Below are 15,684 nucleotides of genomic sequence, written 5' to 3' on the forward strand. Positions count from 1 at the left end.
ACAGGCAGGGGCTGACTCTTTGCCACTTTGTTACATAAGAAAACCTCACCTCTCACTCTGTGCCAGGGTTTCCAAAACAAAGATGCAATTTTCTGCACAAACTCCTTCATCAGGATAGAGCTGTGAGTCTGGGTGGAGACCTGCTCAAGTCTCAGAGGTGAAGATCGCAGGTCTAGAAACTGATCTAGGCCAGCTACATCTGCCTGGGGTTCCCACATGCAGAAGTCATCAAGGCTCTGTCATCTGGCTTGGTGAGACGACAGAGAAGGGAGTCCAAAGCAGAATGACAGCAGCTAACTAAAGCTGCACTCTCAGAGTCCTCACATCTGTTTCCTACAGGAGTGCTCTAACAGCAGAACCATGGGTGACCAATAAGAAGGCATCCACTTCTCTCAGTGCCTTTGTGACCTGTCCTTTCCTTCCCCTCTGCCTCAGTCTTGTAGTGGCACCCCTGGCAGACACTCTCCTGTCCTGCTTCCCCATGCCAGCTTTCCTCTCTAACTCCTGCTTTTCACAGATCTAGCTGAGTGTCCCGTCTGGGACCCTCTGAGGTCCTTCCTACCCAGCTGCACTAACTGCTCTACGTCTACACTCCTAAGCGTGCAGCCAGGGAGCTCTGTACAGCTCTTTCTCTCCAGACTTCACACTATTCAGGACTGGGGTCACTTTTTCCCTTGAGACATTAAGTATGACCTTAAACTCACAATTCTCCCTTGCTCCAAGTGCTGGGGTTACATACGTGAGCCACTACGGCCAGCGAGACTACTTCTCAGCCCATTCATGCTTTCATCCTCTAGGATGCATAGTGGAGACTCTATCTCGTCTTTGGCTTAAAAAAGAGAAGTCGCTCTTGGCCTACCTTTGGCTTTTGGGGCAGAGGTTTGGATTACAGGGATTCTTGGAGATACAAGGTCCAAACTCAAACTGATGGTCCTGGAGACCCACGCAGCGAGCGATGCAGGCACTGGGGTAAGTGCGTCCATTCTGTGCACACACTGGGACAAACTGATCTGCGCAGTTACAGGGCAGACCTGAGGAGAGAAAACAGCTTCACATGAACACATCTACTCCTTCCTTATGTGCTGATAGAGACAAACCACTGACAAATCATATCAAGATAGAATCATATGTTAATTAAGTCAAGAAAAAGACAAAACCAAGACAAACCTCTTCTACAACCCATGACACAGATCTATCCCAGCTCCTCTGGTTCTAGAGAGCTCTGAAAAGCTCTTTCTGCAGCACGGCTTTCCTTTGTTCTTTTCATTGCTATTTAATAGGTGTCTCCAGACCCAGGCAGAAAGAGGGTTGTAGGTAGGATCAACAAAGCTGTTTTCTTCTGACCTAGCAAATCAAACTTAGAAATCAGATGACTGAAGTCTAGCTTGGGGGTTTCCTGAACCTTGTTTGTGGGAGCCTGTGCAAATCGGCGGATGAGGAGAGCTGCCTGAGAAAGCACATGATGAGGAACAAAGCTGGAGCGCCATGGACACCGTGCTCTCAGGTGAGGTACTGATGTACCATGGGCATCGGCAGCTAAGGCAGGGCCTACACTGCCTGGGAGAGAACAAGTACAAAGAAGGATGGTCCCAAGGACACGGCTACCTGTGAAGGTGCGGCGGTCGTCGTCTGAACTGTGCTCACTGAGGCACAGGCGGGTGGAACACACTAAATTACCCGCAAAACAAGAACAGACATTGCAGTCAATAGTAAAGGATGTTCCATGGCCTGAAAGAAAGAAAACATCAATTACATTACATACTGAGACACAGACCACAGGGCTGTGAGATGGCTCAGTGAGTAGATGCTTGCAGACTCTGCCCACCTGAATCCAATCCCCAAGGCCTACCTGGAAGAGGAGGAACTAATCAAGTCCTCCACATTGTTTCTGATATCTATAGATGTGTTGTGGTGTACACACACAGACACACACACTCACAAGCACAAAACCAACATCAATTAAAATTTAATTGAAAGTTTAAAAATTTGAAAATGTAAAAGTCTGAAATTTAAAAACTCTATTACTCTTGTGTGTGCATGCACACACGTGGGTACATATGCACCACAGTGTGCACGTGCAGGTCAGAGGACAACTTTTCAGAGCTGGTTCACACCTTCCATGGTAGGATCTGGGAGCACACTCAGAAGGTCAGGTTTGTGCAGCAAGCAAGCCTCACCAAGGCTGGGATTGCAAGTGTGTACCACCATACCCAGCATCTTCATATGGGTTATGGGGACTCAAGTTTAGGTTGTTGCAAAATGCTTTGCCAAATGAGCCATCCCCCAAGCCCCTCGAAAAGTTTTACAGCATCAATTCTTGAAATACAACTTATAAATACATAAACTAGGGGCCTAAATCTAAGGTATTTATTTTGAGACAAAGTCTCATTATGTAGCATTGGCTGTCCTGGAGCTTGCTACGTAGACCAGGCTGGCCTTAAATGACAAAGATCTCATGTCTAAAATGCAGCAGGACACTCTTAGAAACTCATCATCCATAGATGGCACACCTCATCCAAATCTCCCTATATATCTCAGGCTGGTCTGGGGCTCACTCTGTCACCCAGGGAGGCCTGACACTCAGTCTTCCTCATGCTGCGGTCACGGGCATGAGCTCCAGTGCCTGGCGGAGTGACTCTATGAAAATCAATTGTGATATAGGGATACTGTGGTGGTTTGTATATGCTCAGCCCGGGGAACGGTACTATTAGAGAGTGTGGCCTTGCTGGAGTAGATGTGTCACTGTGGGCATGGGCTTTAATACACTCGTCCCAGTTGCCTGAAAGTCAGTCTAGAGGCCTGCAGATGAAGATGTAGAACTCTCAGCTCCTCCTGCACCATGCCTGCCTGGATGTTGCCATGTTCTCACCTTGATGATAATGGACTGACCCTCTGAACCTATAAGCCAGCCCTAATTAAATGTTGTCCTTATAAGACTTGCCTTGGTCATGGTGTCTGTTCACAGCAGTGAAACCCTAACTAAGAGAGGTAGTAATAATAACAATACCTACACAAGGAGGGACTCAGATGACTAAGAGATAATGTGCCTGGCACACAGTCAGACTCAGGGAGATTAACACTCAGGCCCTTCTCGGGAGGCTTCCAAGAGGGCACTTTACAAGTCCTAGTACTCGCTGGTTGTGGTGGTGCCTGACTGTAATCCTATCACTCAGAAGACAGAGGCAGGAAGATTATTGCACATTCAAAGTCAACTTGGGCTATGTAGTGAGCTACAGGCCATCACAAGATCTGACTTAAAACAGAACACTCCCAACCCCCACACTCTCAGTATTCTGTAAAGATTAGAAAGTACTGTCCTGGAATGTATGGTGTGTAGATTGTACTCTTCAGCAAGAACTCATCTAGTACTCCTTGTGCAAAGTGAAGACAACCAAGTTCACAGTGTGGTATGGCCAAACACTAGTATCCTCAAGACTCACTTTTTCTTTTTCCTCCGACAATACAAGACTTCTGGAGGTCGATACAGTGCATTTCCATACAGTTTTCCAAGAGGCCACTTTGTCCACAGGAACAGATCTTGTAGCAACCAACTTCCCCTGCAGAGGACGGCACCTGGATCAGTGTCCCCTGGCGGACGATGAAGTCGGAAGCTTCTCCCAATTTGCAGCCTGTACGGAATACAGACAAGAACAGGACGATGAACTTGATAATATCGTCCTGTGACAATGAATCACACTAGACATACTTCATGCTAATAAAGTCTTCCAGGACTGTGTAGCTATTAAAGATGGTAAGAGCATGTTACAGAGATGGTTCAGCAATTAGGAGCACTGGCTGCTCTGCCAGAGGACCCAGGTTCATTACCCAGCAACAATGTGGTGGCTCACAACCTTTATTGCTCCAGTAGACCTGACACCCTCTTGTGGCCTCTGTGGGCACTACACTCACATGGTATGCATATATAGTTGCAGATAAAACACTCAAATACATGTTTTTAAAAAAGGTTATGTTATAGAACTTTTACCAATATAAGAAATTGATTTTTCTCACTGGCCAAAAGGTATAACCTCTCAAATGAAAATTCCATGTCTTACACATGATTAAGGACATGTACCCCAAATAATTTAGTACAAAAATACTATGACGATACATAGCTTTGGCCAAGTACAGAAATATACACCTGTACTTCCAGAACTGGAAAGCTGAGGCAGGAAGATGGCTTGGACTACTATGTAGTGAGACCTTATCAAAAAATAAAAATAAACAAACAGGGGCTGGAGAGATGGTTCAGTGGTTAAGAGCAATGACTGTTCTTCCAGCTATAGGCTGTCAGCATCTTTATTCAACCAGTAGTTTTAAACTAAGGAGCAAGGTTACACAGCATCACTTGGTATACATGAGGATTTCCTCATCCCTGGGGGCCACCAGACCCTGGGAGCCAGTATTGAGTATTACAATACATAGCAAGAGATCAAATCTCAACATATGTGGTCTTTGTTTGCATAAATATACTTTGTGTGTGTGTGTGTGTAAAACCCTTAAACATTACATAAAAAGATAGCACAGAAAATGTCCTTGTAGCCCGGGTAAAGACCCCACCTCTAAGGAAGTGCCAGCCACATGCCCATGTGCATACAACACTCACTGTGCCATCTCTTACCTTGAACACAGGAATACGGAAGGCAGGGATCTCCAGACGGACACCCCTTCCGGTTCACTTCACAGAGCTCATTGGCTGGGCAAGGGTTTGGGTTACAGGGATGAGTCACTTCTTCTATGATGTTACCTAAAGTACTTGGCCCTGAAAAGCCCAAAACTGATCAGTGTAATCAATCTAAAAGAATAGTGCATCTTTAAGTTACCCGGCTTCATCATGACTGGAAGAGATGGAGAGCTCACAGGCAGAAAGCAAGGCCTGAGTCTAACCAGCCCTAACTAAACATTTCTTCATTTGTCAGCTTATCACAATGTACCCAACCATTCACTTACTAATGGGAACCTACAATACAGTTGGCAGGACCGGGGTACTAGATACACTAATGAACAAAACAGACAAGCTAACATGGAGTTCCTATCTGGAAGAGAATAAGATGAACGCAGATAACTTCAGCGGCCAGCAGTTCAGAGATGGGACATGCCTGGCCTATGGTGATCAAATACACGTTTATGTGTTAAATAATAAATGGCCATCTGTTATGGAGACCCACAACACAGTCATATCTACCTTCCAACATCCTGTCAAGGGACAGCAGCATTGCAAGCACATGTGGTATTTAAGGAGAGTGTTGCTATTCATGCTGGAGTGTCGTCTCGTTTCCTTCCTGCTGAAATCATTTTCTCCAACACACACTGCTGTAGGCTGCTAGCCTTGTGAATCAGCAGAGACAGAGGCTGCGGGAGCCTTCTCACTCAGCCCCATCACTCTGGGCAGTTTTACCTAGAACTTGGGAGGCGATCTTCCCAAGGTCACAGGGGCAAAAGCTAGGGGCGTGTTCCATAGTCTCTATCCTGAGAGCCCAACAGATACTGCCTGTGGTACACTCACCACCCTTTCTTCTCTATTTGTTTAGTAGATCCTGTTTTTATTCAAGGTGGTCATAAACCCAAAGCTAAAAAGACCACCCTTCCAAGTTTCCCATATACTTACAAGCATCCCCTGAGATTATAATAGAAGGTTCGTCACCTCCCTCTTCCCTTTTGCCAACTAGAGTGAGTTGGATAAAGTGCCAGCATCCTTGGCAGGCCAGTAAAGTGCAGGGAACAGAGTGAGTGCAGGAAGGCTGAGAAGCCTGCATTCCTGATGCTGCTCCACCATAAACATCCGGGCCTACTTGCTCTGAGTCTTCCTGTGCTTCTAACTGCTCTGTTATTGGCAGTTGGGCTTAATCCTAACTGGAAAAGAAGCAAGTAGGCTTTTCTGTTGGCCAGATAGTTTATGGCACTGGCGCCCCCTGGTGGCGGCCCAAACACTAAGGGCACGGATGGCCTCACTGGTCTCACTATGGCTAAGGAGCTCTTTGTGCAATTCCTCCCTCAAGGAGGTACCAACCTACTGCTGTAGCTCTTGGCAGAAGTGTCTGTCAGGAAGAAACTCAAGTAGTAAGACAAGTTCCACTTCCCTGTGCGAGCCCAGGGGAGAGCTCTTTCTTCCCTTCTCTATTTGGTAAGTGTAATCCAGGCCTGCTCATGTTCTGATATACGGATGACAAGAGCTGACAGTTTCCTAGGGGAAATTCCACCTTCTGGTCACATCATGACTTCTGATGACATTGTCTTCCGCTTCATCTTTACAGTTCCTGACTGGTAAATAGTTCATCTTTCCTCTGAAAGATAAACTACAGCTTCTGCTTACTCATTTTAAGGTGGCAATGACAACTTGACAGGGTCTAGTCACTTAGGGGACAAAATTCTGGAGCCCCAGGGGAGAGATTAGCCCTGCCCTATTGGATGACACTGTTCCATTAGTTAGGGGCCTGGACTGATGAAGGGAGCTGAGCACAGCTTCTGCCTCCGAATGCCTGATGCTCCTGCTTCCCAGTCCTGTTGCCATGGTTACCCCTGTACCCTAGAACTGTGAGCCAAGTAAACCCTTCCTCCCGGGATTTAAACACTTTTGTTGGGTATTTCTTGCCACAGCAACAGAAGCATAACGAATGCAGATGGTATCATCAAACAATAGTTCCTCATCCAAGGCAAAGAACAAGAGCAGAGACCATGAAAGAAGCCCTTGAGCTCTAAACCCAAGCCCACGCAGTCCTTACTGAGGTACGTGTCCAGAGGGATACAGCTCTCCAGGTCATCTGCAGGGGACAGAAACTCACAGATACTTTCAGCTGTGTGTTCTTCAGGGAATTTATTCTGGTCTCCACATTTCTTGAGAATCTCTACACAATCTGATCTTGAAAGAAAAAAAGAACATTTTGTATTCATGGTTCTGTCTCATGTTGTCTGGTCAAAGCTGTGTTTCTTAAACCTCTCCGAAGCGTCCATTACCTGCTGAGCTTTCCCAGCAGGTCAGAACTAGGTCTGGTCAAACGGCAGCCACAGGGAACTTCCAGCTAACTACACAGTAAATCCAAAGCCTAACTTCCTGTAACCTGAGACCAAGGCCTTGTTCCAGACTTGCATTTAATGCTCCAAGCATGGTGTAGCGTCTGCCACCTTTAAAAGGAACAGGAGTTGGCCAGTCTGCTTTGCCAACTGTAAGCCATTTTCAAGGCCTGAGGCAGCTGCCTCTGCTCCCCTCCTTTCCCCCCTTCTCATTTGAAGATCTCTTAGTTATCACTGCTAAGGTGTTTGGCTTATAACAACCAGAGAGTTTCCAACATTTTTTTTTTAGTTTAGGGCTGGAAAGCTGGGCACAGAGTTAAAAGCGCTTGACGCTCTTGCAGAGGACATGGGTTTAGTTTTTAGTATCTACATGGTGGCTGAAAACCATCTGTAACCGCAGTTCTAGGGGGTCTTCTGACCTCCGTGGGTACCAGGCAAGCATGTGGTACATACATACATGTAGACATAAGACACACACACGTCTTTCCTAGTTTTCCTTAGTTTTGAGGAAGGCCTGACTCCGTAGCTGAAGGTTTTCTATGAGCACATCCTTCCCATGTGTGACCTCTGACTTATTATCACATAGTTAGACCTCAACCTCTCCCTTATTCAGCTCATTCTTGAGTCATGTCAGAAAACTCATTAGAAGCCAGGCAAGACAGCTCATACCTGTCATCTCTGCTCAGGAGGCTGAGGCAGGAGGATTGTTATGCGGTCAAGGCCAGCCTGACTATAGATAGAGTAAGGCAGGAAGACTCCATAATCAAAACTAAAACAAATAAGAAAAATTAAAAATGATCTGGACGGTAAATAATCTGAACTGAGCAGCACTGAGCCGCACACCAAGGGTTTAGGGCTTGGTGTGGACTTGGTCTTGGAAAAGCATATGCCCGGAGAGCAGCTGAGGGCTGTGCAGTGAGGGTCTGCTTCTCCCACCAGGCACTTGTCTGACATCTCCTAAGTAAACCATTCAGCACTGTTTCCTAAGAGCAGGACCCGAAGACTGGACACTGATTCCCACTGGATGATAATAATAAAGACAGAGTGGCAGCTGCAGAGGACAAGCAAGGAGGAAAAGGCGACCGCACAGAAAGAATCCCTAAGTCAGGTGGAGTGTCAGTAGGGAACACAACTACAGCCACAGATGGGCTAGAGATGGTACAGTGAGCTGACATGCTGCCCACCAAGCCTGAAGAACGGCTTGAGCCCGATCCCTGAAAACCACCACACAGTCACTGAGGTGGTACACCTTCACCCATAGCCTCCCTTCCTAAATGTATGAAAAGAGGGCCGCAAGATGACTTGTTGGAAAAGGTGCCTGCTGTGAAGGCTGATAACCTGAATTCAATCTGGGATGCACTGAACACACACACCCACACTCACACCCACACTCACACCCACACTATGGCCCAAGTTGTCCTCTGATGTCCACATGTGTACACATGGACACATTTGTACACAGTTGGACAAATAAACACTTAATAAATAAATGATAGATAGATAAATAGACAGACAGACAGACAGATAGATGTAATAAACAGTTTTAAAGTATAAAACCATAGTTGTGCACTGAAGGTATTTAGAAACTGCTTCTTGAACTAGATTCCATAATAAAGTACACATGAAGTTTGATGGGAATTTGCACTAAGGATAAATTAGTATCAGCCACAGGAATGTGGGAAGACTCCATGAGAATGTCTGGTATCTGACAAGAGCGAAGAAGGGCAGGCTTCAGGCAAGAAGATGGGGAGCATCCTTCAAGCAGAGAAGGAGAAAGTGTGAAAGCACTGTGTGTGTGTGTGTGGGGGGCCTCAGGCAAAGGGCAGAGGTTCTAAAGAGAGGCTGGGCTAGCGATGAGGGGAGGTCTGAGCCCACAGGCCTCCCCGAGGCTGGAATGACTTACTTGCAGATAATACTGCCTCGGGATTTGCTATGGCATGGCTTGATCTGCAGGGAGCAGGCCACGGCCTTCCACATCTCCGGCTGGCAGGTCTTGATGTCTAGGACAGGGATGCTGATGAAGGGCATCTTGATGCTCCCCTTCTCCCACAGCTTCATGTCACTCATGGCCCCCTGGTCAGACTGAGCCGTGCAGCTCCTGAACAGTTCTGTTGGCCTTAAGAAAGAGCCAGAAGGAATGGAGACAAATTATTTCTTGGATAGAATATGGATAAATAAACTCTTGATTCATTCACACATCAGGAAAATCTGATTTTCTTATATAAGTACACTGCAGCTGTCTTCAGACACTCCAGAAGAGGGCGCCAGATCTCATTACGGATGGTTGTGAGCCACCATGTGGTTGCTGGGATTTGAACTCTGGACCTTCGGAAGAGCAGTCGGGTGCTCTTACCCACTGAGCCATCTCACCAGCCCTGATTTTCTTAAAGAGAGAGCGCATAAGACCCACCATAGGCTTTCAGCTTCAAGTGGTCAAAGACAACAGGGCAGTAACATCAGGACACTGACTGCATGTTTTTTCAAAAGATGTATTTATTATTATATTTAAGTACACTGTAACTGTCTATAGACACACCAGAAGAGGGCGTCACATCTCATTAAGGATGGTTGTGAGCCACCATGTGGTTGCTGGAATTTTTTTGGATGTTTACAGTTAAGTTCAAAGCAGTATTTCATTTCATAAGTTCAAAGCAACAGTTTCCCATGACCTTGCTTTATCATACTGTACACCCATGGCTTCATCCTTGGATCAGGAATCATTAGGCTATGTAATAGTGGCAGGAAAGGAATATCCGCAGTGAGAAGCAATCCTAGAACAAAGTCTCTGGGGCTGTGCTTCTCCAGAGCACACCCATTGCAATCATGCTATACTATGGGCCATCTCCTGAAAACTCGATTGCAATAGCCTTTCCTAGATGGCTTCTGTCACTTTTTTTTTTTTTTTTTTTTTTTTTTTTGGTTTTTTGAGACGGAGTTTCTCTGTAGCCCCTGCTGTCCTGGAACTCACTTTGTAGACCAGGCTGGCCTCGAACTCAGTAATCCACCTGCCTCTGCCTCCTGAGTGCTGGGATTAAAGGCATGCGCCACCACGCCCGGCTCAAGCTTCTGTCACTTTTTATTGTTAGATATTATCTATTAATAAATGTTATCTTTTGTGAAATGCTCCTTTCTGTCCCTCTTTTAAAAGTTGAGGGGCTGGAGAGAGAACTCTCAATGGTTATGAGAACTGGCTGATCTCACAGAGATCCCAGGTTCAGTTTCCAGCACCCATGTGGTGTCTCAAAGCCATCTGTAACTTCAGGTCCAGGGGATCTGACTCCCTCTTATGGTCTCTGAGGGCACTGCATGTATGTGGTACTCAGATACACACAGGCCAAATATTCATACATACAAAATAAATCTTTAAAAAAGTTGAAACTTTGATTATTGAGGAGTTGCAGGGGTTCTTCATGCATTATAGATGTGTCCTTTGTCAGATGTATGTGAGATAGATATTTTCTGCTAGGTTATGGTTTATCCTTTTACTGTCTGGTAGTATCTTTTGATGAGGAAAAAAATAACTAAGTTTATATAAAACACTACTTTAAAGCCAGACATGATGGTGTGAACCCTGTACTTGGGAGGCAGAGGCTGAGGCTGAGGAGGTCACGGACAGATTCAGATTTATAGCTTGTTTGAGGTCAGCATGGACTACATGGGACCTTGTCTCAAAGACAAAAATGTACTGGAGTTTAACTACATACATTATAATGTACAGATTGAGAGTTTAGTTCAACAATGTTTGAAGACTGTATCCAGCTATGCAATTAAAACCTCTACACAAGCTGGGTGCATGCCTCAAATCCCAGCATTCCGGAGGCAGAGACGGGGGATTTCTGTGAGTCTGAGACCAGCCTAGTCTACATAGTGAGCTCCAGAAGAACCAGAGCTTCACAGCGATGTCACCCCCAAAACAAAACTCGAACCCTGTACACGATCGAGAACACTTCCACACCCTGCAGTTCCCTGATGCCCCTGGGATTCTGGAGCTGAGCCTCAGATTACTCTTGCGTATGTCCTTAGGCCTCACACCCCTGGAAGCACAGAGAACACTGGGCTTCTGTGGCTGGATGTGCCCACTCATACTTGGGCACCTCAGGAGTTTGCTTTTTTCTGTATACTCCTCCACTGTTTGGAGCATCATGGTATGTTATGTTGTTTTTCCTCACTCTCCCGATGGATGTTTTGGGGTCTCCTCCTAAAGTGGGAGGTTACAGATAATGCTGGCCCATGGGGACTTTCTTGGACACATGCTTTCATGTCTCCTGGGTAAATAAACACTTCCTAGTAAGCAGGAAAGAGTGAGAAGCCAACACCCTTCAAATGCATGCCAGGCTTTTAATCTAGCAATGCCAATGGATCTAAGGAAGCAGCTGCAGAAGTTTTAAATCACACTTGCCAGGACTAGTACTACCAACACTTTTCATGTATATTCTTTTAAAAGACACATTTTCAACGGCTAACTTTATGGCATTCAACATGTTTTCAAATATGTATATATTGTGGAATGGCTAAATCAAACTAACTAATACAAATTAGCACAAATACTTTACCCTGTTCTGGTGGTAAACACATCAAATCTATACTCTTAGCAATTTCACATATGCATAGCACTTATTAACTGGAATAATTATCTTTTTTTTTTTTTTTTTTTTTTACAAGACATGGTCTCACTATGTAGCTCTGCCTGCTCTGGAACTCACTGTGCAAACCAGGCTGGTGGGTAGAATCAACTGCTTCAAATTCAAGGATATTTCTTTACTCAACAGTTAAAATAGGAGTATCCTGAGGTATCAGGATAGTAAGAAAAATAAGGGGCTAAGATCTGAGACTGAAACTTATCAGTGAGCAGTTGAGAAAACAGAAAAGGGCACTGTCTTAGTCAGGGTTCCTATTCCTGCACAAACATCAGGACCAAGAAGCAGTTGGGGAGGAAAGGGTTTATTCAGCCTTCATGCTGCTGTTCATCACCAAGGAAGTCAGGACTGGAACTCACACAGGATAGGAACCTGGAGGCAGGAGCTGATGCAGAGGCCATGGAGGGTGCTGCTTACTGGCTTGCTTCCCCTGGCTTGGTCAGCTTGCTTTCTTATAGAACCCAGGACTACCAGCCCAGGGATGGCACCACCCACAATGGGCCCTCCCACCCTTGATCACTAATTGAGAAAATGCCTTACAGCTGGATCTCATGGAGGCATGTCTTCAAGGGAGGCTCCTTTCTCTGTGATAACTCCAGCTTGTGTCAAGTTGACACACAAAGCCAGCCAGTATAGGCATTTAGAGCAGAACTCTGGAGACCCCCACCATTCCCAGCGAACCAGTGACCCACTGGTGCAGAAGGGAGAGTGACAGGAGGCACAGGATATTCTCTGAGTTCCCAAAGCTTGAGGCATCTCCTGACTAGAAGAGACTCTACAATCATACTTCCTTTCTGGGGGCGCCATGTGGAAGGGACAGAGCACTGCAAGATGAAGTCAGAAGGAAACCAGCTTTCCTTTACTCCAGAAGGCACATCAGAAGGTAGTGTTATTTAGTGATAGCGCATTTCTATTTTCATGTATAATAATCTTCCTACCTGTTGTTAAAGTTTGTACAGTAAGTCAGGTTTGTACAGCCCAACTGGCAAGGCTCCCGGACATCAGCCAGACACGTCAACATGGACACTTCCACCGGATTATACTCACAGATGCGGTCAAACTCCTGCCAACTCTGTGTATTTCCCCAGCTCATGCTATAAAGTTTGGTGCACAGTTCCCTGAAGCAAAAGAACAAATGCAGAGCATTAGAGAGAAGCGCAATGAATATTTGATCTGCGCAAAACTGCAATATTATTAACTGTTTTTAGGAATGTAAAGGAAAAGTACAAATGAACGAGCTCCTGGGACTGGGAAGCAGAGAAAGCCATCTTCTCCATGAAAATCATCTGAAGGGCTGGAGAGGCAGCTCACCAATGAAGAGCTCTTCCAGAGGGCTCAGCTTTGATCACCAGCACCCACATGGCAGCAGCTCATAACTGACTGTAGCTCCAATTCCAGGGGACCCAACACACTTTTCTGTCCTCGGAGGGCATCAGGCTTGCATGTGGTGCACAGATAACATACAGGAAAATATCCATACAAATAAAATAAAAATACAATCCAATGTATATATTTAAAAAAATCGTCCACGGGACCGAGGGACTGAGAGACAGCTAAGCGGGCGGGCGCAGGAGCTCACCACGCTCCTGGGGACCTGCGTTTGACCCCAGCACCCACAAATGGTGGAAGGGAAGAATGAAGTGCACTTCCTGCCCATCTCCACACATAGTCCATGGCATGCATGCCCATCCCGCTCCACCCCAGTAATAAAGAAGTAAATAAATTCAGTAGTAAGTCAGTAAATACATTTCAAAAAATTAAAGAAAAATCACCCAGAGCCTTTGCTGACTGATAGAAAGGTAAATACGACATTTTCTGGTCCCTAAGGCAGAAGTTCTGTACATCCTAAGTTCTGGACAATTATTTTTTCCCATAGCTTTCTTATTTCCTCCTTTTCTCAATATGTATTTAAAGTTTTTACGTCCACAAAGGTACAAGCTCCTCTAATTGTGCTAATCATAGAAGGCAGAGTGCTTTACTAACGAGCATTTTAATAGCAACTCTGTGTGAGCCTGTGCCTGGGGTGCTCGGTACCCTGCGTTCAGTCCCTAGAACCAGGAAAGATGGGCGTGGGGTTTACAGATTAAAGTTTGTTAAAGTCACTTATATTCCTTAAGCCCCTCAAACCCTCTCCATACTGCAGTTGACCCAGGACATCCTCATGGTCAGTATTTGATAACTGTAAAGCAGCTTACACGTTTCTACAGACAAAGCAGGTCTGCTAGGACATCTCCAAAGTGCCTTTATACACTGGATTCATTAATTTTTAAGATTAAAAGTAACATATGTTCACTATAAACATTTGATATCACTGAAATATACAAAACTGTAAGTAAATATTTCCCACTGTTCTCACAGTTATTTGACTCTCAAAAATGCTCCTATGAAGAAGGGTTTGTTTTTTGAAGTGTATGAATGTTTGCCTGCTTGTATGTCTGTGCACTCTGTGTGTGTTAGGTGCCAATGGAGGGCATGAGATCTCCTGGAACTGAAATTACAGACAGTTGTAAGCTACCATGTGGTTGCTGGGAATCGAACCTGGGCTGGCTGGCAGAGCAGCCAGTGCTCTAAAACATGGACCTAAAGAAAGTATCTTTACTCTGCAGTCTGGCTGCCCACTCTTCCTCTAGTCATGGGCACTGCTTTATGTGTGTGCTTCTTCAAGGCACTGTGATGCAGCATCACTAAACAGACCAGACCCTGGCTCTCACAGGAGCGCGGACATTTGAGGAAGAGGAAGTCAGTATTTTCTCTAGCTTTCTGTATTTCTAGTGTTTTCTCTTTCTGTATTTTCCCTGAATAGATTATTCAACATCTCAGAGTTAGATTCTAACATTTAAAACAGAAATTATATAAATTTCCCCAATTCTCTCATAAGGTACAGGAAGGTCAAGTCTAATGAAACTGAAAGCATTCAGCAAATAAACCCTGGGTTGTTAAGGTAGTTCAGCAGGTAATGGGCTGCTGCCAACCTAACAACCTCTGGCCCATATGGTGGAAGGAGAGAACCAACTCTCAAGCTGTCCTTAAATTTCCACATGTACCACAGCAGACTCCCTCCTAAAAAAATACTAAAAAACATCAATAACATTCTTCAAATCAAAACCAAGCTGGGTGTGTTTATCAGGCTGGCACCTTTAATCCTAGCACTTGGAAGGCAGAGGCAGGTGGAGTCAGCGAGTTTAAGGCCAACCTGGTCTAAATAGTGAGTTTCAGGACAGCCAGGGCTACTTAGAGAGGAGTTGTCTCAAAAAACAAAACAAACAGCAACAAGAACCAGCCCAGGCTCCGGCCACTCTGTACAGACAGAAACTCGCTTCTGTGCGTGCTGAAACATGCTCAGCAGCCCTCTCATCAATACCTTTATTAACTTGTATACAGAACCCAGCTCTGTAACTATAAGGCCAGGTTACTCACAACTAGGCCTTTCAATTGACTTTGCTTAGATTTGTTTGTATCTTTGGTAAAGTTTGACGGATTACCATAGGTATAATTTCTTTTTGTAATGGTCCATCCAATTTTATGAGAATAAAATAAAATATTTTTATTTTCCCTTCAGGATATCCTAGTAATGTTTGGCTCCTTTTTGTGCAAAATACCTCTACTCAGGCACATTTCTGTTACATCTTTGTTGTTGTCTGAACGGGAATGGCCCCATGGGCTCATGTGTTTAAATGCGTGGTCCTCAGTTGGTGAGACTATTCAGGAAGGATTAGAAAGTGCGGCCTTGTTGGAGAAAGTATGTTGTTGGGGAGAGGGGCTTTGAGGTTTCAAGGGACTTGTGCCACCCCACCCCCAAGTCTGCTTCAAGATATGAGCTCTCATCTACTGCTCTAGCACCATGCCTGCCTGCTACCACACTCCCTACATGATGGTCATGGACTCTAACCCTCTAAAACTCTAAGTCTCAAATAAGTAAATTCTTCTGTAAGTTGCCCTGGTCATGGTGTCTCATCACAGCAACAGAACGTGACTATTCATCATGATCTCAGGTACCTCCACTTACCTTCATCTCTACATTGTCTGCTCTGTTCAC

At 45.3% G+C, this 15,684-nt stretch overlaps 1 protein-coding gene across 2 annotated transcripts in view; it reads right to left on the bottom strand.

Moving 5' to 3' along the window:
- Reck (reversion inducing cysteine rich protein with kazal motifs) overlaps window positions 1-15,684 on the bottom strand; it is a 68,995-nt gene that overhangs the window by 12,877 nt on the left and 40,434 nt on the right. For both annotated transcript variants that reach the window (XM_021159440.2, XM_085839338.1), the window contains 7 exons: window positions 12,587-12,766; window positions 8,915-9,127; window positions 6,723-6,859; window positions 4,622-4,762; window positions 3,441-3,629; window positions 1,606-1,728; window positions 860-1,031 (listed from right to left, as the gene is read on the bottom strand). In XM_021159440.2, the coding sequence (XP_021015099.1) occupies window positions 860-1,031; window positions 1,606-1,728; window positions 3,441-3,629; window positions 4,622-4,762; window positions 6,723-6,859; window positions 8,915-9,127; window positions 12,587-12,766 (1,155 nt within the window). The remainder of the gene's footprint in view (window positions 1-859; window positions 1,032-1,605; window positions 1,729-3,440; window positions 3,630-4,621; window positions 4,763-6,722; window positions 6,860-8,914; window positions 9,128-12,586; window positions 12,767-15,684) is intronic.

The sequence above is a fragment of the Mus caroli genome, unplaced genomic scaffold (genome assembly GCF_978045245.1).
Source record: "Mus caroli unplaced genomic scaffold, Mus_caroli_1 scaffold_6, whole genome shotgun sequence".
NCBI lineage: Eukaryota > Metazoa > Chordata > Mammalia > Rodentia > Muridae > Mus > Mus caroli.